Consider the following 24,034-nt stretch of genomic DNA (forward strand, 5'->3'; position numbering starts at 1 on the left):
TTTTTATTATCCCTGGTAGTATAGTTTTATTTTAGAAATACAGAGAATTACAATTCTCTAATAAATTTCATTTTCTTAGATAAAAAAAATGGGTATTCAAAATTAATTTGGAAGAATTAGGACAGTAGGGTTTATTTAAAACCATATCCATATTCTAACTTACTGTTTTTCTCTAGTTTCCAGTTTTATGATGTGATAAACAGCATTGCAAAAATAGATTCTTTGGCTCAATATGTTTGGGAAACTCTAGGTTACTCAAAATTTAATAGGTTTTTCTATTTCAGGATATGTTGGTGTCTTGAGTATTCATTATGAGCTGCAGCATTTCCCAAACCTTACTGAACCTTCTTCTCACGAAAGATTTTACAGGGCAGGAATTCCAGAGAACTTAGGAAAATGCTGTTCAAGTGACTTCTTTGGACCTTAAAGCAAAAACCTTTGGTTGCTTTTAACTACCCCCAGTGTGGGAGGTTTGTCTGGCCCCAAAAGAGACCTTGCAGTGTGGTGGGGCACAGGACCCAGGGCCAGAGTTTATGTTCTGGCTCTCCCACCTGTGTCCCTGTGGGAGCACCTTCAGCTGGCTGGGTGAGAAGGGCAGGAAGATCCATTTAGGAAGGTGTCAAGGTACACGAAGGTGGTATAACCATTCTGGATGGTTACTGTGATGTACCAGATTGTTTTTGATGTTGGCACATAGATGAATACTCATCTTAGATCTAGAAAGTCAGTACTTTCACTGTACCCACTAATTGTTTTCTCTTTCTTCCCGTTCTTTCTGCTCTCAACTCCCTGTCTTTTCTTCTCTTACAGAAAGTATGCCGAGGCCTTGGATTATCACCGTCAGGCACTGGTGTTAATTCCTCAGAACGCGTCTACCTATTCTGCCATAGGGTATATCCATAGTCTGATGGGCAACTTTGAAAATGCTGTTGACTATTTCCACACAGTATGTCTAGTTAACATTTACCACTTTTTTTTTTTTTTGAGAAGATCTTTTCTAGCCAACATTGTATTTACCATTTTAAAATTCTTCAGACGACTTTGTGGTTTCTTCTTTCCTTTCCAGAGAAAAGCATGTGTGTGTGATACTCATCAAATTAGAGACAAATGTGAGACTTAGGTCCTAAGTGTGCAGTCAGACATACATGTATGCATGAGGTTTGTGGGCCTCATCTGAGCTGGGCATCACGTCTGGGCAGGAGAAAAGAAATTCTGGTCTCTCTGTTTAGGACTTATAGTTAAAGTCCTAAAGTCCTTGGATCACTTTTTTTTTTTTTTTTTTTTTTATTTTTTAACGTTTTATTTATTTTTGAGACAGGGAGAGACAGAGCATGAACAGGGGAGGGTCAGAGAGAGGGAGACACAGAATCTGAAACAGGCTCCAGGCTCTGAGCTGTCAGCACAGAGCCCGACGCAGGGCTCGAACTCACAGACGGAGAGATCGTGACCTGAGCCGAAGTCGGCTGCTTAACCGACTGAGCCACCCAGGCGCCCCACCTTGGATCACTTTAGTTGGTGAACAAAACATCTGTGTCATCACAAGGAAAGAATCTCACGTCATATTTCACTAGACCTAAGACACCATCAGTAAGCAGGTTGGGTGCCCCGCCCCCCAACACACAGACAAACCTTTAAACTTTACACAATTCTTTCCAATCTCTCAGTTTTTTGGTACTTAGAAAAAGCACTCTTTTGGGGCACTCTTTTTGGGCATATTAGGACATAGGTTTTTTTTCAGAGATGACTCTAGTATCTACATAAAAAAGAAAATATAAGTGAAATAAATACTTAAGATGCTCTATTCTTTACATTCAGAGTTTGGTTCTTTTAAATCACTTTCGTACCAGGCGGTCAGTGTCCCTGTTTTCCTGGGGCTGGCACGTATACCCTGCTCTTGAAGGTGTTTCCCAAAGGCGTTGACTATGCAAATCTTACGCTGCCAGAAGGTGTCAACGCAAGGATTTTAGGCAACAGTCTCAGTTCTTGTATTTTTGAGTGTTCACGTGGTTTCAAATCTAGTCTGTACATCACCATGGCTACCCACGCAAAACACCCTCATCACAGCTGTGGCCAGCTGACAGCAGTAGTAAGAAACCACCAGTAGTTTAAAGCGTCCCAAGTTCAGAAATGTTAGAATTAAAAAAAAAAAAAAAAAAAAAAATGGGTGTTAGAATTGATGAAATAATGGTATTTGGAGAGAAAGATAAAATCTGAGAAAATGCATAGGGTTGGTTAGAGATTTTCAGATGAGATCAAGTCCTGAAGATGCCATTATGATAACTAGGATACTGAGCTAGGCAGAAGTGTGGACTGGCAGCTTTTCTGGTTTGTGTGATATTTCGAATGTGTGTATTTGAAGATTCTATAATTTACCTCTCTTCTGTGATGTAATTAATGCAGAAGACTTAGAAGGCTCTATGTGGAGACAAAGTTTTGAAAATCTTTTTGGAGGACTGGGATTTCAAACATAAACAGTGGTGTGATAACCCTACATGTGCCCATCGCCCAACTGCAGCAGACATCAACTCATGGCCACTCTTGTAGCCCCCCCCCCCCCCCCCCGATTCCCTGTAGTGTTTTGAATGGAGTCCTGCAGGAATATTTTTAAATGAAAGAGAAGGAAATACATTTTCTTGTAATAACCATGCTGAATCTTTTCTGCAGGCCCTTGGTCTTAGGCGGGATGATACATTTTCTGTTACAATGCTTGGTCATTGCATTGAGATGTACATTGGTGATTCTGAAGCTTACATTGGTAAGATTATAATTAATTACTCTGATTGACATTGCATCCCATTCTTTAGATTGTTGTATATCTCTGTTTAGGTTTCTCAAATCTCATGTAAGGTTTTAAGTTTAACTTTCTAACCATTTAACTATATTATTAAGAAACTCCATTTATTTGTTGGAAAATTCTGTGGGAATTAATGGCTCATTAAGTGTTCAGTTTATAATTGAGTACTTGGTATATGCAAAATACTATTATGGAGTATGTGTAAAGTGCTGTGATATACAAGAATCAATCTAATTAATTGCAAGGCACCTGGCTGGCTCAATTAGTAGAGTGTGTGACTCTTGATTGCGGGGTTGTGAGTTCAAGCCCCACGTTGGGTGTAGAAATTACTTAAAAATAAAATCTTAAAAAGAAAAAGTGTTAAAACAATCTAAATTGCGTAATGGGAAAAAACCTTAGAGACTTTTTAATTTCCAATAGTTTCTAATTTCTAATAAGTAAATGAAAACACTCTGGCCTTAATACTTTATAATGAGGTTTGTAGCATATTAATAACATTAATTTTTGCATTTCAGTGGACTGTTAAGTTGGCTTATGTTCACACATTACAGTGCTGTGTAATTTTTTAAGTATTTTTTTTGGTAATGATAAGCAAGTGTTAAGATAAATTTGGGTAGAATTGCTGTCCTTGGGCCTTCATTTAGTGACAAATATTGTAAGGTAAAGAGGGTGTAATGAAGTTAAACTCGAGGTCTGGACTTTGGGGTAGGCAAAGATTTCTTTCACAGGACACAAAACCATGAGAGGAAAGCAGTGTTCAAGTAGGCTTCAGTAAAATTAAGAACTTTGTTCATCAAAACACTGTTAACAGAGTGAAAAGGCATGTCATAGACTGAGAGAACTTACAATTTATAGACTGGTCAGAGCTTGTGTCTAGAATACAAAAAATCCTATAAATTGGTGAGAAAAAGTTCAGTCAAAGATGGGTCCAGAATGGGCAAACTACCTGAACAGGAGCCTCACCAAAGAGGCTGTCTGCCAAAGCAAATGAATGTGCGTACTGTCGTTGCATATTATGGAAATGAAATTAAAACCATAACAAGATGTCACTGCACACCTGCAAAATGGCTACAAGTGAAAACACCGCTAGTGCCGAGTGTTGGTAATGACGTATACACCTGGTATGCTTGTATATTATTGGTGGTTGGTGCTCATAGCAGGTAGAACCACTTTGGAAAACTGTTCAACGTATCTGCTAAAGTTAAACAGACCTGTTAAAGCAGTTATCTGTTGCTGCCTAATAAGCTACACCAACCGACAAGGATGTATTACCTGTCTCAGCTCTGTAGGTTGATTGGTGGCTCATTTACTGGTCTCATCACTAATGCAGCTGTGGTCAGCAGTCACTTGATGGGCTGACGGGCTAAGATGGCCTTATGCACAGATGGGGACCTCAGCCAACCCAGCTGGGCCTCTCATGGGTCTTTCAGACTTCTCCATAGCATGGAGGTCTCAGGGTTCTAACAACAAGAACTAATGCCTCAAGACCTCTTGAAAGCTGGAAGTTTCCTAGAATCACTTCCGTCACATTCTGTTCAGCACAAGTCATGTGATCGAGTGCATTGTCATCAGGGGTGGGGTGTGATTCATTGGGGTGTTAGGGTGCTGACCTACCATGCTGCTCTTAAGCCATAGCAGTTCTCCTCCCAGGTGTGTGCCCAGTGCATCGATGTCTCCGTAAGCCAATGCTCACATGCAGAGTTGTTCACAGCAGCTGTTTGTAACCACACCTAACTAGAAATAACTGGATGTTCATGAGTAGGAGAATGGGGAAGTGAATTGTGGCAAGCATAAGCGGTAGAGTACTACACAGTTAAAAGGACCAACGATGAAGTCACACTGTAACCTAGGTGAATCTCCCAGATTTTGACAAAAAGAATATATACTGATAAATTCCATTTATGTGAAGATTAATCATAAGCAAAATTGATCAGTGGTGATAGAAAAATTAGAGCGGTGATTCCTTCTGGTTTGGGAAGGGGAGGTGTTCACTGGAAAGGGCGTGAGGTGGTTTTCTGGGAACTGGAGGTGGTCTGGTGGTGGTCATGTGGGTATATGTGTATGTGAGAACTTGACCAGCTCTGCACACTTTTTATGGTGTGTATGTTGTGGCTCATTTTTTTAAAGCTAAAACAGAAAGCTTGAGCTCTGGCACCCTAAAGACCCTGAGTTGGTATCTCAACTCTGCCACCAAGCCCTGTGGCTTTGGGTAAGTCTGAGCCTCAGTTTCCTCTTTTGTTTGAGGAGGGTCTTACAACAGGCTTAAATGCAAAATTCTTATAAAGCTAAAGAAGGTCTGGAGGTAGGGTACTGAGTGAGACAGACATTTTGCCTGTCCTCACAAAGATAATGGTCTTACAGAGATTTCCAAGTGTATTAGTCATTACTTACTATTTATATATATTTTTTATTCAGGTATAATTGTCATGTAACATTAGTTTCAGGTGTATACCATAATTCAGAATTTGTACATATTGTGAAATAATCACCACGGTAAGTCTAGTTAACATTCATCACCATACATAGTTAGAAATAATTTTTCTTTTAGTGAGAACTTTTAAAATCTTCTGTCTTAGCACCTTTCAAATGTGCAATACAGTATTTAATCACCGTGCTGTGCTGTTTTTCTTTTTAGAAGGCTTGTTTGTCATTATCTGTCAAAACACCTGTTGCTGAAAGCTATTAGTTTGAACTGTGTAAAATTATTTTGTGTCAGAAATGATTGAACCTAATACATCTGTTGGAAATCTCTTCTCCATCATTCATAAGATTTTGATGTGTGGAAAGTGTATTTCCCCTCATTGTGTTTCTGTGTGCATAAGGGTGCAACTGCACCGATGCCGGAATGCCAGTGGGCTGTTCTTGTTTGTAACATGCAAGGGCAAGTGCCTGCTGTGGCTCCCTTGTGTGGGGGGGCTTTAGGGATGGTGCCGCTGCCACATGGGGCTTGAAGTACATGTGCTTGTCAGTCTCCCAGCAGCCGCCCTTGATAATCGAGAAAAAGAAGAGGAGGAGAGTGATTGGAATTTCTCCTTCTGAGCTGTACTTGTGCTCGTAAAAGTACCATTGGACTTAGGGGTGCCTGGGTGGCTCAGTCCGTTGAGCATCTGATGGCTTCCGCTCAGGTCATGGTCTTGCAGTTTGTGGGTTCCAGCCCCTCATTGGGCTCTGTGCTGACAGCTCAGAGCCTGGAACCTGCTTTGGGTTCTGTCTCCTTGTGTGTGCCCCTCCCCTGCCCCTGCTTGTGTTCGTTTCTCTCTCTCTCTCTCTCTCTCTCTCTCTCTCTCTCTCTCTCTCTCTCAAAAATAAAAATAAACATTAAGAAATAAAAAAAGTACCATTGGACCTAAACGTTGGAGGTGGTGCTACATACATGATGATGGAAATGATAGATAATGACGGGGTTTCTTATTTTATTCTCCTTGTGGTATTCCCTTTTAGGAGCAGACATTAAAGACAAATTAAAATGTTATGACTTTGATGTGCATACAATGAAGACACTAAAAAACATTATTTCACCTCCGTGGGATTTCAGGGAATTTGAAGTAGAAAAACAAACTGCAGAAGAAACGGGGCTTGCACCACTGGAAACCTCAAGGAAAACTCCAGATCCCAGACCTTCCTTGGAAGAAACCTTTGAAATTGAAATGAACGAAAGTGACATGATGTTAGAGACATCTATGTCAGACCACAGTAGTTGATTGCAGACAGATCTCCATTCCATTTTGCCTTGGGGGAGGTTGGGGTTTCCTCACACCCTTGTCCTGTCTTCAGAATTTCCCATTTCTTAACGCGAATCCAGACTGCACCTCTACATTTAGGAATGGGGGCCTGCCAAAAGAGACTGGACTGCACACCTTTGCAACAGGTGTTTTCTGACCCTACAAAACAATTATAGGTAGAGGAATAAAGAGGTAAATTGTGTATTATGTCTGTTTTTCCTTTTTCAATAAACTTTCATTTTCAGAATAATTTTAGTCTTAAGAAAAAGCTTCAGAGACTGCACAGAGAGCTCCCATAGGACCCCTAGACAGTTTCTCCCTGTTCTCATCTTACGTGACTTTGAAACCTTTGTCATGACAAAGAAGCGCACATTGGTACGCTACAAGTAATGGAACTCTGAGCTGTATTTGGATTTCACCATTTTCCCATTAATGTCCTCTTCCTGCCCTGCATCTTATCCAGGGGCCACACTGCACTTAGCTGTCACATCTCCTTGGGCTCCCCTTGGCTGTGACCATGTGTCAGACTTCTGTGACATTTGAGGAAGGGGATTTGAGGAAGACTGGTCAGATGTCTTGTAGAATGTCCCTCAGTTGGAGTTTGATGTATTTCTCATACTGGACTAGGGTTATTTGTTTTGGGGAAAAAGTACACAGATGGGAATGAAGTATCTTTCTCATCACATGTCAGAGGGTATATAATATAACATGACTTATCACGGATGGTGTTAATCTTGACCACGTGGTTACAATGATGCCTACCAAGTTTTTCCACTGTAAAGTTACTGTTTTTCCCTGCCTGTAATGTGTGATTTAGAAGCAAATCATGAAGTTCAGCCTATCCTCAATAGGACCAAGGTTGTTTTTGTTTGTTTGCTTTTAAGACCAAGGGCTCCACCATCTGGGGGGGTCTATCTGCACATATTTGGAAATCTTCTGTAACAAAAATTTGTGTCTTCTCCCATTTATTCAGCCATTAGTTAAGTATTATCAAAAATCAATATGTATACATATGTATATGTATACATATTTTGTATTTTAAGTTATAATCCTACACAATATTATATTAGGGCTTCATTTTTTTTTTTTAATTTTTTTTTTAACGTTTATTTATTTTTGAGACAGAGAGAGACAGAGCATGAACAGGGGAGGGGCAGAGAGAGAGGGAGACACAGAATCGGAAACAGGCTCCAGGCTCTGAGCTGTCAGCACAGACCCCGACGCGGGGCTCGAACTCACGGACTGCGAGATCATGACCTGAGCCGAAGTCAGACGCTCAACTGACCAAGCCACCCAGGCACCCCAGGGCTTCATTATTTCAACTTTGGCCATTGGGACCTCCTTGAGCCTGGCTCCTGTGTCCCTGTGATATAACCCCATCCATTTTTGTTGTGATTCTTTGTTCTGGTAAAATACACATAACATGAACTATGGGCTTTAGTTAATAATGCATCACTATTGATACAAATGTCGCAGTGCAAGGTGCGGATACAGGTGTGGTGGGGAGCATGTGGGAACTTGTGCTTTTCCATTTTTCTGTAACCTAGTGCTCTAAGAAATTGTGTGCATGTGTGGGTATAGATATGGGTAGGTAGCCATTTTAACCAATTTCAAGTGTACATTTCAGTGGTACTTATTTCCAGTTTTTTTTCATTCTTGCAAATAAATTTTGTACCCATTTGGGCAGGAACTCCACACATGTCCTCCCCCCAGCCTTTGGTAACCTCTAATCTACTTTATGTCTGAATTTGCTTATTCTAGACCATGTAAGTGGATTCACACAATATTTGTCCTTTCGTGTATGACTTTACCTAGCATATTTTTTTAATAAAAGTATTTATTTTTGAGAGAGCATACAAGCTGGGGTGGGGCAGAGAGCAAAGGGGACAGAGGATCTGAAAACAGGCTGTGCTGACAGCAGAGAACCTGATGTGGGGCTTGAACTCACAAAACCTGAGATCATGACCTGAGCCAAAGTCGGATACTTACTAGATGCCCCTATCAAGCATATTTTTAAGGTTCATTCCTGTTGCAGCTTTTACCAGAACTTTATTCCTTTTATGGCTCAATAATATTCCATAATGTACATCACATTGATTTATGGATGGATATGAGTTATTTCCATCTCTTGGCTATTGTGAATAATGCTGTGAGCATGCGTGTGTAAACATCTGAGTCCCTGTTTTCTGTTCCTTTGGGTATTTGCCTAGGAGGGGAATTGGCTCATGTGATAATCCAGTGCTTAACTTTTTATTTTTACATGTTTTTAAATATTTATTTTTGAGAGAGAGAGAGAGACAGAGTGCAAGCAGGGGAGGGGCAGAGAGAGAAGGAGACACAGAATCCAAAGCAGCTCCAGGCTCTGAGCTGTCAGCACGGAGCCTGATGTGGGGCTCAAACTCACAAACTGTGAGATCATGACCTGAGCCGAAGTCAGATGCTTAACTGACTGAACCACCCAGGAGCCCCATTCAGTGCTTAACTTTTTGAGGAACTGGGCAACTTTCTACAGCAACTGCCCATTTTACATTCCCGCCCCCAGAGCATGAGGTTCCAATTCCTCTGCACCCTCACTGGGACTTTTATTTTTTGTTGTTACAGTCCACTCCAGTGGGAAGTAGCTGTTTCGTTTGTGTTTCCCTAATAACTAGTGATATTGAGCATCTTATCCTGAATTTCCTGGCCATTTGTATGTCTGTTTTGCAAAACTGTCTATTCAGATCTTATGGCCACTTTGTGTGTGTGTGTGTGTGTGTGTGTGTGTGTGTGTGTGTGTGTGTGTATAAGTTTATTTTTTGAGAAAGAGAGAACACAAGCAGGGGAGGGGCAGAGAGAGAGAGAGAGACAGAATCCAAAGCAGAATCCACACTCAGCACACAGCCCAATGTGGGGCTTGAAATCAAACTGTGGGATCATGATCTGAGCCGAAATCAAGAGTCAGATGGTTAACTGAGCCACCCAGGTGCCCCCTTATGCCCACTTTTAAATTGAGCTGTTTCTTTTTGTTGTTGAGCTATAGGAGTCCTGTATTGGTTTTGAATATTAAATCCTTGTCAGATATGTGATTTGCACATATCTTCTCCCATTCTGTGAGTTGTCTTTTCACTCTCTTGATAGTGTCCTTTGATATACAAATTTTTAATTGAATGAAGTCCAATTTATTGTTTCTTTTGTTTATGGTGTTTTTGGTGTCATATTTACAAAACCATTGCCAAATCCAAGGTTATGCAGATTTTCACTAAAGTTTTCTTCTAAGATTTCCATAAATTTACGTCTTTGATCCATTTTGAATTAATTTGTCTAAATGTTGTAAGCTGTGTTCAACTTCATTCTTTGGTGTGTGGATATTCAGTTTTCCCAGCACCATTTCTTAAAGAGACTATCCTTTCCCCATTGAAGAGTGATGGCATTCATGTCAAAAATCAGTTGATGGTAGGCATATCTGGGTGGCTCAGTTGGTTAAATAAATGTCCATCTCTTGGTTTTGACTCAGGTCTTGATCTCATGGTTTGTGAGTTCGAGCCCCATGTCAGGCTCTGTGCTGACAGCATTGAGCCTGCATGCGATTCTCTCTCCTTTCGGCTTCCTCTCTCTCTCTCTCTCTCTCTCTCTCTCTCTCTCTCTCTCTCTCTCTCTCAAAATAAATAAACTTAAAGAAAAATTGATGACAAATATGAGAGTTTATTTCTGGGCTCTGGATTCTATTCCATTGGTCCATATGTGTATCCTTAGGCTAGTTCCACACTGTTTTGATTACTATAGCTTTATAAGTAGGCTTTGAAATTAGGGTGTGTGAATCCTCCAACTTTTTCTTTTTCAAGATTGTTTTGGCTGTTGTGGCTTCCTCGAATTACCATATGAATTTAGAATGTTTTTTCCCCCCATTTCTGAAAAAAGATGGCATTGGGATTTTCATAGAGATTTCATTGAATTTGTGTCTTCTTAATATTATATCATCTAATCCATAAACAAAAACTGTCTTTCCATTTAATTATGTCATTTTTGATTTCTTCCAGCAGTGCTTGTAGTTTTCATTGTGCAAGTCTTTTACCTCTTTGGTTAAATTTATTCCCAAGTATTTTATTATTTTTTTGGATGCTATTATAAATGGAATTGTTCTCTTAGTTTCCTTTTTTTGATTGTTCATTCCTAGTGTATAGAGAAACAACTGTTTTTTGTGTGTTGACTTAGTATCCTGAATGTATTTATTAGCTTTAACAGTTTGTGCATGCGTGTATGTATGTGCACATGTAGAGCTTTCTACATCATAGGATCATGTCATCTGCAAATAGAGATAGTTTTACTTCTTTTTTTGAATTTGGATTGTATTTATTTCTTCCCACTTGCATAACTTCTCTGACTCGAACTCCAGTATTACATTGAATAGACGTGAGAAGCAGGCATCCTTGTCCTGTCCTTGATCGTAGGACAGGCTTGATCCAAGGCTTCAGTCTTTCACCATCAAGGGTAATGCTATTGTAGGTTCTCATCGATGCCCTTCATAGTTTTGGAGGAGTTCTCTTCTATTCCTACTCTATTGAGTGCTTAGTTGTTTCATCAAGAAAGTTGCAAATTTTGTCAAATGTTTTTTTGTTTTTTGTTTTTTTTTTTTTAGGTGGATCAATGTGATGATGAGGGGTAATGAGTTCTAGGATTTCAGGGCTGTTGAGGGAAAAACATGACCATAAGGTGGCAGTAGCATATTTTATTTGGGCAAGTGTATTTGAGCGGCTCTTTGGGGGCGATGTGGTAGCAGTGTGACAGGAAGAGGAGGTTAGAGAAGACTGAAGCACAGTGGCTGTGTGGTCCTTCATAGTCCCAGGGTGTGTCTTATGTACAGGTTGCAGATGCTGCGTGTAGATTTACCCATTATGCAAAACAGGCAGGCTCTAGATGGCTAAAGATACGCTTGTTTAAGCTATATTTAAAACAATGATATGTGTAAAAATTGGACTTGGCATTGTCGGGCTTGAGCTAACCAACCCTGTCTGCTGTGAAGAAGTAAACAACATAGGCTTCAATATACAAGGGCCACATCTCTGGTTCACTTATATAACGTCTTGAAGGTTTTTTCCTTCATTATATTAATGTGATAGTTTACATTGATTTTTTTAAATTTGTAAAAAAAAAAAAAAAAAGTGTTTATTTTGAGAGAGAGAGAGAGCGAGCAAGCAAGTGAGCAGGGGAGAGGCAGTGAGTGAGACAGAATCCCAAGCAGGCTCCACACCATCAGCGTTGAGCCCGATACAGGACTCGAACCCATGAACCATAAGATCATGATCTGAGCCCAAATCAAGAGTCATGCTTGACTGACTAAGCCATACAGGTGCCTCCTACGTTGATTGATTTTTGTGTGTTGGACTGCCCTTGCAATCCTGAGATAAATCCTGCTTGGTCACATTGTATGATCCTTTTAATAGAATGTTTAATTTTTTGTTGAGTTTACATATATGCTCATAAGAGCTATTTATTGGTCTGTAGTCCTCTTATAGTGCCTTTGTCTGGCTTTGGTGTTGGGGTACTGCTGGCCTCATAAAATGAGTGAAGTAGGATTCTCTCTCCTCTTCAGGTTTTTGAGAAGAACTAATGTTAATTCTTTAACAGTGAAGGCTTTTGGTCCTGGGCCTTTCCATGTTGGGAGGTTTTTGATTACTGATTCAATGTCTTTACTTGCTAATAGCTGTTTCCTCTTGAGTCAGTTTTGGTAGTTGGTATGTTTCCAAGAATTTGTCCATCCAGGTTGTTCACTTTGTTGGTTAACCATGGTGCATGGTATCCTGTTACAATCTTTTTTATTTCTATAAAGTCTGTAATAATATCTCCTCTTCCATTTTATGATTTTAGTAATGTCTTTTTCCCCCCTCAATCTGGCTAAAGGTTTGACAACTTTGTAGCTCTTTTCAAAAAACCAACTTTTGATCTTGTTGACTTCCTCTGTTGTTTTTCTAGTTTATATTTCATTTCCACTCAAATATTTATTATTCCTTCCTTCTGCTAGCTTTGGGTTTAGTTTGCTATTCTTTTTCTATTTCCTTAAGGTGTAGAGTTTTATTACTGAAATAAGATTTTTTAACACAGTCATTTACAGCTATAAATTTCCCTCTGAGCACTGTTTTTGCTGCAGCCCCTAAGTGTTACACTGTGTTCTTGTTTTCATTTGTGCTGAGGTATTAGCTAATTTTCCTTGTGATTTCTTCTTTGACTCATTGGTTAAGAGTGTGTTGTTTAATTTACCACATATTTGTGGGTTTTCCAGTTTTTCCTGTCTTAGGATTTCTAGTTTTATTCCATTGTAGTTGGAAAGAATATTTTGTGTGATTTCAGTCTAAGTGTTTAAGACTTTTCTTGTGGTGTAATTTATGGTCCTTCCTAGAGAATATACCCTGTTCACTGGAGAAGATTGTATTTTCTGCTTTTGTTGGGTGGAGTGGTCTGTGTATGTCTGTTAGGTCTAATTGGTTTATGGTGTTTTTCAAGTCTTCTATTTCCTCATTGATCTTCTGCCTACTTATTCCATTATTGAAAATAAGGTGTTGACGTCTGAAACTATTATTATAGAAGTCTATTTCTCCCTTAGTTCTGCCAATGCTTGCTTCATGTATTTTGGGGCTCTCTTATTGGATGCATATATATTTATACTTGTTATAACTTTTGACCCTTTTATCAATATATAATGTCCTTTTTGTCTCATAACAGTTTGCCAGCCCAGCTCTCTCCATTACTATTTACATGGAGTAATTTTTTCCATCCTTTTACTTTCACCCTTTTGTGTCTAAAGCAGGTAGGATCATATTTTTTTATCCATTCTGGTTTTTAATTGGAGGGTTTGATCTTTTACATTCGAAGTAGTTACTGATAAGGAATTTGTCTTGAGCTGCCATACAGCTATTTGTTTCTGTAAGTGTTACATATTTTTTGTTCCCTCCTTATCTTATAGTTGATTTTGTGTGTGTGATGTGCCATTTTGATACTCTACTATTCTGGGGCTTTTTGTTTTTTTTCCTCATGGCTACTCTGGGGATTACAATATCTGACTTAAATTTATAACAACCTAGTTTGAATGATTCCAATTTAGTTTTAGTAGCATACATACACTGTTGTTATACGCCTCCTTCCCTTTCTTCTTATCACAGATTACATCTTTTTTCATTGTTCCCATTAACATTGATTTGTAAATACTATTTTATTCATTTGCTTTTTAAATCATATAAGAAAAAAGGAGTTAGAGACCAAAAACCAAAAGTACACTAATACTGGCTTTTATATTTACCTATGTAGTTATCATTACTATTGTTCTTTATTTCTTGATATGATTCCAAATTATTGTGTAGCTTTCTTTCATTTCAGCTTGAAGGGCTCCCTTTGGGATTTCTTAAAAGGGCACTTGTACTAGTCTACCAGTGATAAACTCCCTTAACCTCTGTTTGTTGGGGATGTCTTAATTTCTCCTTCCTTCTTGAGGAATGGTTTAGCCAGAAAAATTTTTGGTTGACAGTGTTTCTCTTTTAAAGCTTTAAATATGTCATATAATAAAGGGATAGGGTTATATGCTTCATTTGTTGTAACCCTTGCAAGCCTTCATCCTGACTTCACCAGGTATATTATCCTATGTTTTGCGGTTTCTGAGACATTTGTTCAGAGCATTATTAACAAAGTATTGTACAGAAATGAATTTTCCTGGCACCTGAAATGGTTCCTTAAGCACCAACTTTTTTTCTTAATCTAACATGTATTCCATATAGTTCTACCTTAAGAAGCTAAGGCAATAAATAAATAAATAAATAAACAAATAAATAAACAAACAAATAAATAAATAAATATGATAATAATAATGGCTCTCATTTCCTGAGGTCTAACTCCAGGAGGTCTTTAAAGTAAGTTGCCTGGGGGGCTCAGTTGGGTAAGCGTCCAACTTCCACTCAGGTCATGGTCTCACAGTTTGTGGGTTTGAGCCCTGCATCAGGCTGTGCTGACAGCTCAGAGCCTGGAGCCTGCTTGGGATTCTGTTCTCTCTCTCCCCCTCTCTCTGCCCCTCCCCCACTCGTGCTCTGTCTCAAAAATTAACATTGAAAAAAATAAAAATAAGACTTTGTACATTTGAGGAATTTGAGTGCAGCTATAGCATCCTAGCTATTGTGTGTTTCAGCTTATGACAGCGAATGTCAGTTTAGTGCAGTCATGCACTTAGGTCGTGAGTTACCTGCTGCTCTTCAGACTCAAATAGTGTGGTTCTGAGTTTTCATCTTTCTATTTAATGGCTTTTTTTTATCTCTTTTCTATCAGGATCACATGTGCCTATTGTTATGCCTCCCCTCTTTAGCTGGGGCTGGAAAATCAAATGACTGAACTTAAAATAGTAATTTTTAAAATAGATAAAAATGTAGGTATTAATACTTTTTTCAAGTTTATTTTGCCTTCCAGATAAAATATTTCTTCCTGTAATTTCTTCATTGATCACATGGTATGTTTTTTTAAGTTTCCGAAAAAGCAAACTCCTGATAAATGAGCCTAATTACCATATTGACAGTGCTTTAAGAAATGAAAGGCAAAATCCAAGCTGTTTTTCAGGTCAGCAGTCTAGTACCAATGTTTAGGCTTCAGAGCTTGGTTTACTAAAAAGGCATCCTTCTTGCCAACTTTAAAGTGATCATGCTGTCATTTTCAAAGGGATATGGGAGTGTTATGGTCACCTGCTGCTTTAAACCAGTGCCATTTACCAATTAGATGTGCTCCCAAGTAAAATGTAGCCTTTCCTGTGACAAGCATTCACCCCAGGATCACATTCATGTGTGGCAAAGCAAAGTTACCTACTTTATTCACTTTGACATTTGGAGATTATTTTCTTTTATTGTCTGTAGTTCTGTGCGTATGTAAAACAATGTAAAAGAAAACGTATATAACAGGCTTGGCAGTATGTAGGAATCTAGACTTTCTTTGTGATGTACTTATTTTTTCATATAAAATCTTAAGCTATTTTGCAAGAGTATTTCATTCACTGTATCTTGAAATTTGTACTATAAGATTTTTTAATTTACAGAATAATTTCATAGTCATACCTGAATTCTAAAATTGTGTCATTTTTGTGAAACCATTTCTGAGAACCTTATTTGTTAATAACAGGAAGTAAAGAATCCGAGGAGTCTTTAAAAATTGACCATGGTGGCTGTTGGCTAGGGGAAAAAAAAAAAACATTTGGGCATTTTGCTGTCCAGATTGCAGTACACATACAGCAAACATGTGAGTGCCTGTAGGTGCCACCTACAGGCCTGGACTGGGCACAGAGTTGGATAAAGACATAGTTCCTGCCTAAGTGAAGGCACAGTTCTAGGTTGTTAGGGAATATTCAGCATTGAAACAATGTAGTAACTAGCAAATGGAGGTATGCTTGAATTTCTGGGGATCTTGAATCACTTTGGCTGGGAAGATGTTGGGTTGGGATGAGAAAGACTTCAGGAACGTCCTTCAGGATAGGACATTCCAGGCCGAAGCCATAGCATAAACCGTGGCTTCACTACGGGGGCACAGTATGGACACAGGAATACCACAAAGCGTTGCACATGACTTGGGCCTAATGAGAACTCCCTTTCTGAAGACAGGAGCTCTTATCTCCATTTGACAATTTTGCTTTTTGGCCTAGTATAGATGTGAGTAGGTTTGTGGTATGAGGTTTAGAATCCTTATCTCAATTTAAAAACCTCACCAAAGAGCAAAAGATATTTAGATGACTGTGTCAACCTGAAAATAAAGAGCCACAATGAGAGGCAAATGAGTATTTATTTGGGACCAAAGAGTTGCAGTTTCGGGAGCACAGATTCAGGAAAGCAAGGTGGTTTTCATGAGGAAAACAAAGGGAGGTGCAATGACATGATTTAAGGAAGAAATTTTTTTTCTATGGGTGTTTTAACAGGCTAGGCTACTCTGGGTTATATACTGACTGAGTGCTGATTCTGTCTTCAGAAAGTCCACAACCACCAGACTTGTGATCCGGATGTCTGTCTGCTGACTTTTCAAACAGTTGCTTAAAACAACTGCCGTTTTACCCAGTGCAAAGGTTTTGACCCAGTTCAAAGGTGAGTATGGCAGTTTCTCTCCACTGGCCACTCAGACTCGATTTTAAAATGGCTCCAGTAATGCCAGTTTTTCAGTTGGTTAGTCTAAATAATATCAAGAAATTAGAAAAGTAAAGACCTGCAAATAGATTGAGAGCAGTTTTTTAAAAGTCCAAATATGTGCTCTGTAAAGACTGCTGAAACATTCCAATTTTTCAAATGAATGGTTTTCACGTTTTTCAACATCAGCCCCTTCTGCATCTACCTCCTTTCCGTCTTTTGTATTAAAAGATTTTATTTTTTAATTTTTTTTGACATTTATTTACTTTTGATAGAGACAGAGCACAAGTCGGGGAAGAGAGAGGAGGAGGCACAGAATCCAAAGCAGGCTCCAGGCTCCAAGCTGTCGGCACAGAGCCCAACACAGGGCTCGAACTCACAAACCAGCAGATCAAGACCTGAGCCAAAGTCGGACTCCTAACCGACTGAGCCACCCAGGCGCCCCTGTATTAAATGATTTTAGGTGGCAACCATATTTTCCTTCTTTTTATCACAGGTTATATCATCAGAGCTTTTGATCAGCATACCTAAACTGTCTGTACGGAGTTTATTTGAGACCAAAAAAAAAAGAAAAAAAAAAAACCGTGGAGCAAGGGTGGGCAACCTTATCATAGGTGTGTTTCTAATAGGATTCCTTTAGATTTATGAAATATTGACAACTGCTCCTTGCCCCCTTCATGGGGTTTTAGAAAACTGCTTTGGAACTGCTTTTTGAGTCTTGGCTCATTTAAAAGTCACATTCCCAGTGTGTTCATTGGTAGCGAGTAGTTTAAGGATAAAGCACTAGAATTAGGCCTGGACTTACCTCCAGTATCTGACAGTGACTCCCTTCATCTCTGTTTGTGCTCGGAAGTTCTTGGGAGAAAGATGCTATGAATGACAAATACAGCCAAGGTAATTAAAAAATAGAAAATATGAAAAAACGTGGCATTTAAAAATGAAGACCTGATGGGGCACCCAGGTGGCTCAGTCAACTAAGCATCCACTTCAGCTCACGTCACGATCTCGAGGTTTGTGAGTTCAAGCCCCGCGTTGGGCTCTGTGCTGACAGCTCAGAACCTGGAGCCTGCTTTGGATTCTGTGTCTGCCTCTCTCTCTGCCCCTCCTCCACTCGTGCTCTCTCTCCCTCTCTCAAAAATAAACATCAAAACTGAAGACCTTCTATACATTCTAATCTGAAGTGCTACTGCCTCTTAAGTTCATAAAAGAAAAATATATGAACGAGAACCTGACTTGGTTGCTGTCCCATTAATAGCTTCGAACAGTTGTGTAAAAATTGCTGCAAATCCTTCAGGCCCCGTTTTGTGGGTGCCCTGGGTCTGAGCAAGGCACTCGCCCCTAGAATGCGGGGCTCAGAGATGAATAAACTCTCTTTCTGAGCCGGCCACTTTCTGCTTCCAACTGCGGCGCATTTATTCTCCTCCGTATGGGGAAGCCATTTGTGCTGTTTGCCAACCCCTCCATTCTTCTTAAGTGCTGTTCTCTGAAGAAAGGTTCAGATTTCCTTGGAAAATAAAATAGCTGTAAATACGTTGTGAAGCACGTGTAATTGTCAGGAACACTTAGCCAAACGTGCTCTGGTCCCTAATTTCCCGCCGACTGGCTACTGGGAGAGGCCTTTCGACCCCTTGCCGTCCCAGACCTACCCGGGCTGCCAGGGCCCACCTCGGCTTTACGTCCCGCGGCACTACCAGGTTGAGTCCCCTGGGACAGAAGGATGCCATGCTGGACGTGGAGCACCATGGGTTGGGGGAGCGGAGGGAGGGAGAAGGGGCGGTGTCGTCCCAGTTCTCGCGAGGTTTCGCCCTGGGAGGGAGGCAGAGACGGTTCCGCGGCGGGTGCGAGATGCGCTCAGAGAAGGAGGGGGCCGGAGGCCCAGGGGCTGCCGTTGCTGCGCGGGGCCCGAGCGGGAGGGAGAAGCCGTCGGCCGTGGAAGTCCAGTTCCGCCGGGAGTCGCCGCGGCGAGAACCCGAGGCGCCACCAGCCTCGTTCTTCGTTTGCGGGGACGGCATTTGCAAACATCGCGAGGAGAAGAAAACGGTCCTGAGCAAGGTGGGGAAGGGGCGGGACAGATAAGCCTCGCGAGAGGAGGAAGGTCTTCAACAGGAGAGGCGAGGTCGTCCTGCAAACCTCGCGAGGAGAAGAGGGATGCTCTTCAGCGTGGCGGGGGTGGGGCCAATGGTTGGGGGGCGGGGTCTCGAGGGGTGGGGCTAAGAAAGGTGGGTGGGCGGAGGCGAGGGGCTGCGGGAACGGGGTTGGGCAGGCGAACCTCGCGAGAAGAGGGATGGTCTGAGCGAAGACGGGGCGGGCTCAGGGTTTGGAGTGCTGGGAGGAGGTGATGCCACGCACGGCGTGTTCTGGGAGCGCGGGTCGGGGCTGGGCCAGCCGCTTCAGCACCGCGGACAGCGGCTGGGGGAGGCGGGGACGACGTGCAGCTGGAACCGTTTCCCGTTACGCCAAACGCGGCCTTTTCTGGTATGGAAGGAGGAAGAAGAGTGCGTTCAGCCTGTGTTGTTTCTGATTGGGGCTGCCACGCTGAGATGCTGGGCCACGGGGAGGCTCTGTCCTCGGCCCGGGCGATGCGAGGGGGCGGCTCGGCGAGGGTCCGGTCCTGTCCAGGGAGGGCGGCGGGAGGATACTGCGGGCAGGGGCGACAAGTGCGCATCGCAGGCGGAGGTCCCTTGGCAGGAAGAACAGGTGCACTGCCGGGCTGTTAGAATTGCTGTTGCTCTGCGTGCAGGGAGAATGTAGGCGGAGGTTTTATTTTTCAACTCGGGCATGGACAGTAAGCGTCATGCCAAGAGTTGTCTGGTTTCCTGAAAAGGAGCTGCTTTATGCACCCCTTTTTCTGACCTTACTGATTCCGTTTAGATTAGTCAGCCCTCATTACCCTTTTGACAGCCATGTTCTCCATGCATGTATTTCTTAGCTTTTCCTAAAATGGGTGTTTCTGCTGGACTCCTGGTTGAGATCTCCTTCTGAACCAAAACACAGGTGACATTCAAATTATTGAGGCAATGATAGTGAAACAAAACCCACCCAGAGTCCTTTCTACAGGTGGTCATCCGGCGGCTTCCTCCCAGCCTCACCAAGGAACAGCTGGAAGAGCAGCTACACCCACTGCCGGCACATGATTACTTTGAGTTCTTTACTGCCGATTTCAGGTGAGAAGCTGCTTACCAACATTAAGAAGCTGGGAGGCCTTGTCACTTGATGAGAGATTAAGATTATTATAGATGATGAAAGCTATGTTTATTTCCATCTTCTTTCTTACATGTACTCAGAAATCAGTGCAGACCTTTATTTCTGCAAATTGTTTCCAAGTAGGCAGATCATTACATTCTACTAGCACCACCATAGTCTAAAGAGAACAAACACCAGAGACAGAAACAATATTCCAGCCCCCAGAAACCGACTTGTGCTCCCTTAAATCACTAAGACCCCTGTCCCCACCTCACACCTGCCAGGTTATATCTTTTTTGATTCTCTTTTACTTCTTGGTAGTAAGGTGGCTCTGACAACACTTTCACACCTCCAGATCTTTTTTTTTTTCAACGTTTATTTATTTTTGGGACAGAGAGAGACAGAGCATGAACGGGGGAGGGGCAGAGAGAGAGGGAGACACAGAATCGGAAACAGGCTCCAGGCTCTGAGCCATCAGCCCAGAGCCTGACGCAGGGCTTGAACTCACGGACCGCGAGATCGTGACCTGGCTGAAGTCGGAGGCTTAACCGACTGCGCCACCCAGGCGCCCCCAGATCTTCTTTTTATTAACAATGAAAGAGCAGACCTCATGTGAGACCTTCAACGGGTGATAGTTCAGCTAGAATTTTGTGATTTTTCACTGTTTTTATTATTACCTTTATCATTATTATCCTTTTTATCTTCAGTGTCATGAGTGTCATGAGTTTGTTATGGTAGCCATATAAACTTTCCTTCTGAATAAATACATTTAAGTTAAAAATGCCAGTCCATTCAAAGAAAAATATCACAGGTAAATATAGATTTGGTTTTAAAAAAATAGATGATTTTCAAATGACTAACGTTTAAGAAAACTGGTACCATTAAAGGACAGGCACCGGACTCAGAGTGACTCAGGTTGAATCATAGTCCTATCTTTAACTAGCTGCACCTTTTGCACATACTGAATTTCTCTGGGCCTCAGTGTTCATGTCTGTGAAATGGGGTTGAAAGTTCCTGCCTATGAAGGAAATTGGTAGTTGTGAGATCAAGGAGAAAGAGTTAGTTCTTCTATAGTCCCCATACCATGTGCTACAATTAATATCCCTTTAAAATACGTAAAAGTGGCCATCAGTGAAGAATATCTTGTAAATATAACGTTTTCAACTGTGAATGAATCATGATTAGGTTGTATTACATCATTGTATGTACTAAGGAAAACCTTTAAATAACTTTGCCTGTGATTTTTCAACCTCGGAAGACCATTATTTTAACCCTGGTTTTGTGTAATAGAGAAACTTACCTTAAGTGTCTTTCCCAAGTTATTAAAAAGATCTCGGGTAATGTTTTGTTTATTTTTGTTTTTTTGTTTTTTTTTGCTAAAGAATACCCATATTATTGTAATTAAAAGAGAAGTGATTCTTTGGCATAAAGGTTTTATTTGAAATAGTTTGTTGCATCTAGAAAAGGAAAAGAAAATCAAAATTAAAGAAGCCTTGCATTTTTTTGCTAACAGTTTTCACTGTTATCTTTTATTTCAGTCTTTATCCTCATCTCTACTCAAGAGCATACATTAATTTTAGAAATCCTGATGACATCCTTCTTTTTAGAGATCGTTTTGATGGATATATCTTCATTGACAGTAAAGGTTCGATTGTTGGCTTTTTAAACTATTATAATCTCTAACTACATTAATTATGTTTTGCTGGAATGTTTGTGAACTGTAATTAAGTTCTCAGATACCGACTTAAAATAAGTTCATAAATTTTTATTGTGTTACTGTGGTTATGTGCTTGTGTTGAAAATTGAAATTATGTGTAAACCAAAGAACTCCAAGTCTTTGTAATCTATTTATGTATTATCAGAGAGTGAAGTTTTTCATATAAATGAGTTTCCTGGATAAGTGAGCTTCACTTTCTTATGTACCAAAACTGAATTGCTTTGTTCATATTCAATATAAGTCTTTTAAATTATATTATTTACTTATATCTATGTCTTAAACAGAGAACTTTTTATAATCATACATTTCTGGATTATGTCATGGGGGAAGGGGATTGTAGTAACGAACATCACTTTCTCACTGTTGAACAGCTGCCCGCTGAGACAGCTCTGTACTTTTGGGTCCTCCCTTTGTCCTCCTTTCCTGTCAGACTGTCAACTGTTGTGTCCACTGCAATCAAGTCTGTACACCTGTATCAACATATTCTCTGTACACCTTTCACCAGCCAGCCTCCTCCCACTTTACCCACCACACTACTGATAAGTGTTTTCTTCTCCACTGAGAGGGAGCAAGAAACCCTCAAAGAGTGACTAGGTCAAGAGATTCTTTTCTTTGAGCAAAAACAAATTTAGTGCTTGAACTATTTGACATTTGTGTTAAATGCTTGTTTATTCAAGTGCCTTTTTCCTTTAGTTTTTAAAAAGTTATGGTAAGATACACAAAACTAGATTTACCATCTTAGTCTTTCCTGAGTGCATAGTTCAGTAGTGTTAAGTACATTCACACTGTTGTGCAGCCCACTTCCAGAACTCTTTTCACCTTGTAAAACAAAAACTCTGTACCTGTTAGATAACTCCCCTCTCCTCCCCCACCCCCAGCCCCTGGCATCCACCTTTCTGTGTTTTGTTTCTATGAATTTACTACTCTGGATACCTCCTAAAAGTGGAATCTTACAGTATTTCTCTGTTTGTGCCTGGCTTACTTCATGTAGCCTGGTGTCCTCAGTGTTCACCCATGTTGTAGCAGGTGTCAGAATTTCCTTTTTAAGGCTGAGTAATATTTGGCTGTGTGTGTACCACATTTTGTTTATCCATTTTTCAGTGGACCCTTGGGTTGCTTCCAGCTCTTTGTTGTGAACAGTGCTGCTGTGAACATGGTGTGCAAGTATCTCTTAGACACCCAGCTTTCAGTTTTTTTGGGTGGATACCATTGTGGGATTGTTAGATCATATTATAATTATAGTATTAATTTTTTGAGGAACTGCCCTACTGTTTTCTGTAGAGGCTGCTTCATTTTCTCTTCCTGCTGATAGTGCACAGGGTTCCAGTTTTTCCATATCCTTGCCAGCAATTGTTGTTTTCTGGGGTTTTTTAGTAACAGACATCCTAGTGGGTATGAGGCAGTATCTCATTGTGATTTTGATTTGCATTTCCCTAATGCTTAGTGATGTCGGCATCTTTTTGTGTGTTTGCTGATGTCTTCTTTGGAGGAAGAGAAATGGAGGGATGTTCAATTTCTTCGCCCATTTTTAAATTGAGTTGTTTCTTGTTAAATTGTAAAATTTTTGTTAATATATTATAGATCTTAACCCCTCATTGGATATATGATTTTTTTTCCCATTCCATAGGTAGTCTTTGTATTCTGTTGATGTTTCAGTGCTTGCTTTGGCAGCACATATACCGTATTCTGTTGATGTTTCTAATGTGATGTCCAATTTTTCTTTTTTTATTTTAGTTGCCTGTACTTTTGGTGTCATATCTAAGAAGTCATTGCCAAATCTAATGTCAAGCTTTTACTCCCATGTTTTCTGCCAAGGGTTTTATAGTTTTAAGTGTCATGTTTAGGTCTTTGATCCATTTTCAGCTAACTTTTGTCTGTGATACTAGGTAAGAGTTCAACTTCATTCTTTTGCATGTGGTTATCCAGTTTTTCCAGCACTATTTGTTAAAGAAGATCGTCATTTCCCCATTGAATGTCATCTTCCCAATTTCCCCATTAGAGAGAGAGCATGTGTGAGTGAGGAAGAGGGGCAGGAAGGGGAGAGAGAGAGAGAGAGAGAGAGAGAGAGAGAGAGAGAGAGAGAAAGAGAGAGAGAGAGAATGAGAATGAGAGAATGAGAGAATGAGAGAATGAGAATCTGGAGCAGGCTCCATGCTCAACAGAGCCCAAGGTGGGGCTTGATTCCACAACTCTGGAATCATGACCTGAGCCAAAATCAAGAGTCAGATGCTCACTGACTGAGCCACTCAGGTGCCCCAATACCATACTGTTTTGATTACTGTAGGTTTGTAATAAGCTTTGAAATCAGAAAGTGTGTCAACTCCTATTTAATAACTATCTATGTCCCAGGCATTGTTGATGGAGCAGTGAATGAGACATTGTTCCTCTCTGTCCAAAGCCCTGCTCTCCTCCTGGTTCTTGACTTTCTCCTGGATAGTTAGGGTTAGCATCAAAATATCTTTCAGATAATAAGAGTTGCAATATCATAGTCACGTGACCATTCCTGACG

The 24,034-nt window shown here is 40.6% G+C and overlaps 2 protein-coding genes and 1 long non-coding RNA gene across 20 annotated transcripts in view; 2 read left to right on the forward strand and 1 right to left on the reverse strand.

The window, feature by feature from the left end:
• The window catches only part of CDC16 (cell division cycle 16), a 46,556-nt gene extending 26,767 nt beyond the window's left edge, over positions 1-19,789 (forward strand). For 2 of the 5 annotated variants that reach the window (XM_003980542.5, XM_006927426.5), the window contains 3 exons: positions 811-946; positions 2,665-2,755; positions 6,236-6,718. In XM_003980542.5, coding sequence (XP_003980591.1) covers positions 811-946; positions 2,665-2,755; positions 6,236-6,495 — 487 coding nt within the window. In that variant the 3' untranslated portion in view covers positions 6,496-6,718. Of the gene's footprint in view, positions 1-810; positions 947-2,664; positions 2,756-4,921; positions 5,957-6,235; positions 6,719-16,473; positions 16,871-19,682 lie in introns of those variants that run through there. The other 3 variants (XR_002742114.2, XM_045056341.1, XM_045056333.1) reach the window with 3 other exon arrangements.
• Positions 16,272-17,986, reverse strand: LOC111560393. The gene is made up of 2 exons (XR_006597086.1): positions 17,854-17,986; positions 16,272-17,495 (listed from the first exon to the last, which is right to left on the reverse strand). It is a non-coding gene; the product is annotated as an uncharacterized LOC111560393 (long non-coding RNA).
• The window catches only part of UPF3A (UPF3A regulator of nonsense mediated mRNA decay), a 35,005-nt gene continuing 29,185 nt past the window's right edge, over positions 18,215-24,034 (forward strand). For all 14 annotated transcript variants that reach the window (XM_045056279.1, XM_045056274.1, XM_045056291.1 and 11 more), the window contains exons 1-3: positions 18,215-18,677; positions 19,683-19,789; positions 21,347-21,453. In XM_045056279.1, coding sequence (XP_044912214.1) covers positions 18,348-18,677; positions 19,683-19,789; positions 21,347-21,453 — 544 coding nt within the window. In that variant the 5' untranslated portion in view covers positions 18,215-18,347. The remainder of the gene's footprint in view (positions 18,678-19,682; positions 19,790-21,346; positions 21,454-24,034) is intronic.

This window comes from Felis catus, chromosome A1 (genome assembly GCF_018350175.1).
Source record: "Felis catus isolate Fca126 chromosome A1, F.catus_Fca126_mat1.0, whole genome shotgun sequence".
NCBI lineage: Eukaryota > Metazoa > Chordata > Mammalia > Carnivora > Felidae > Felis > Felis catus.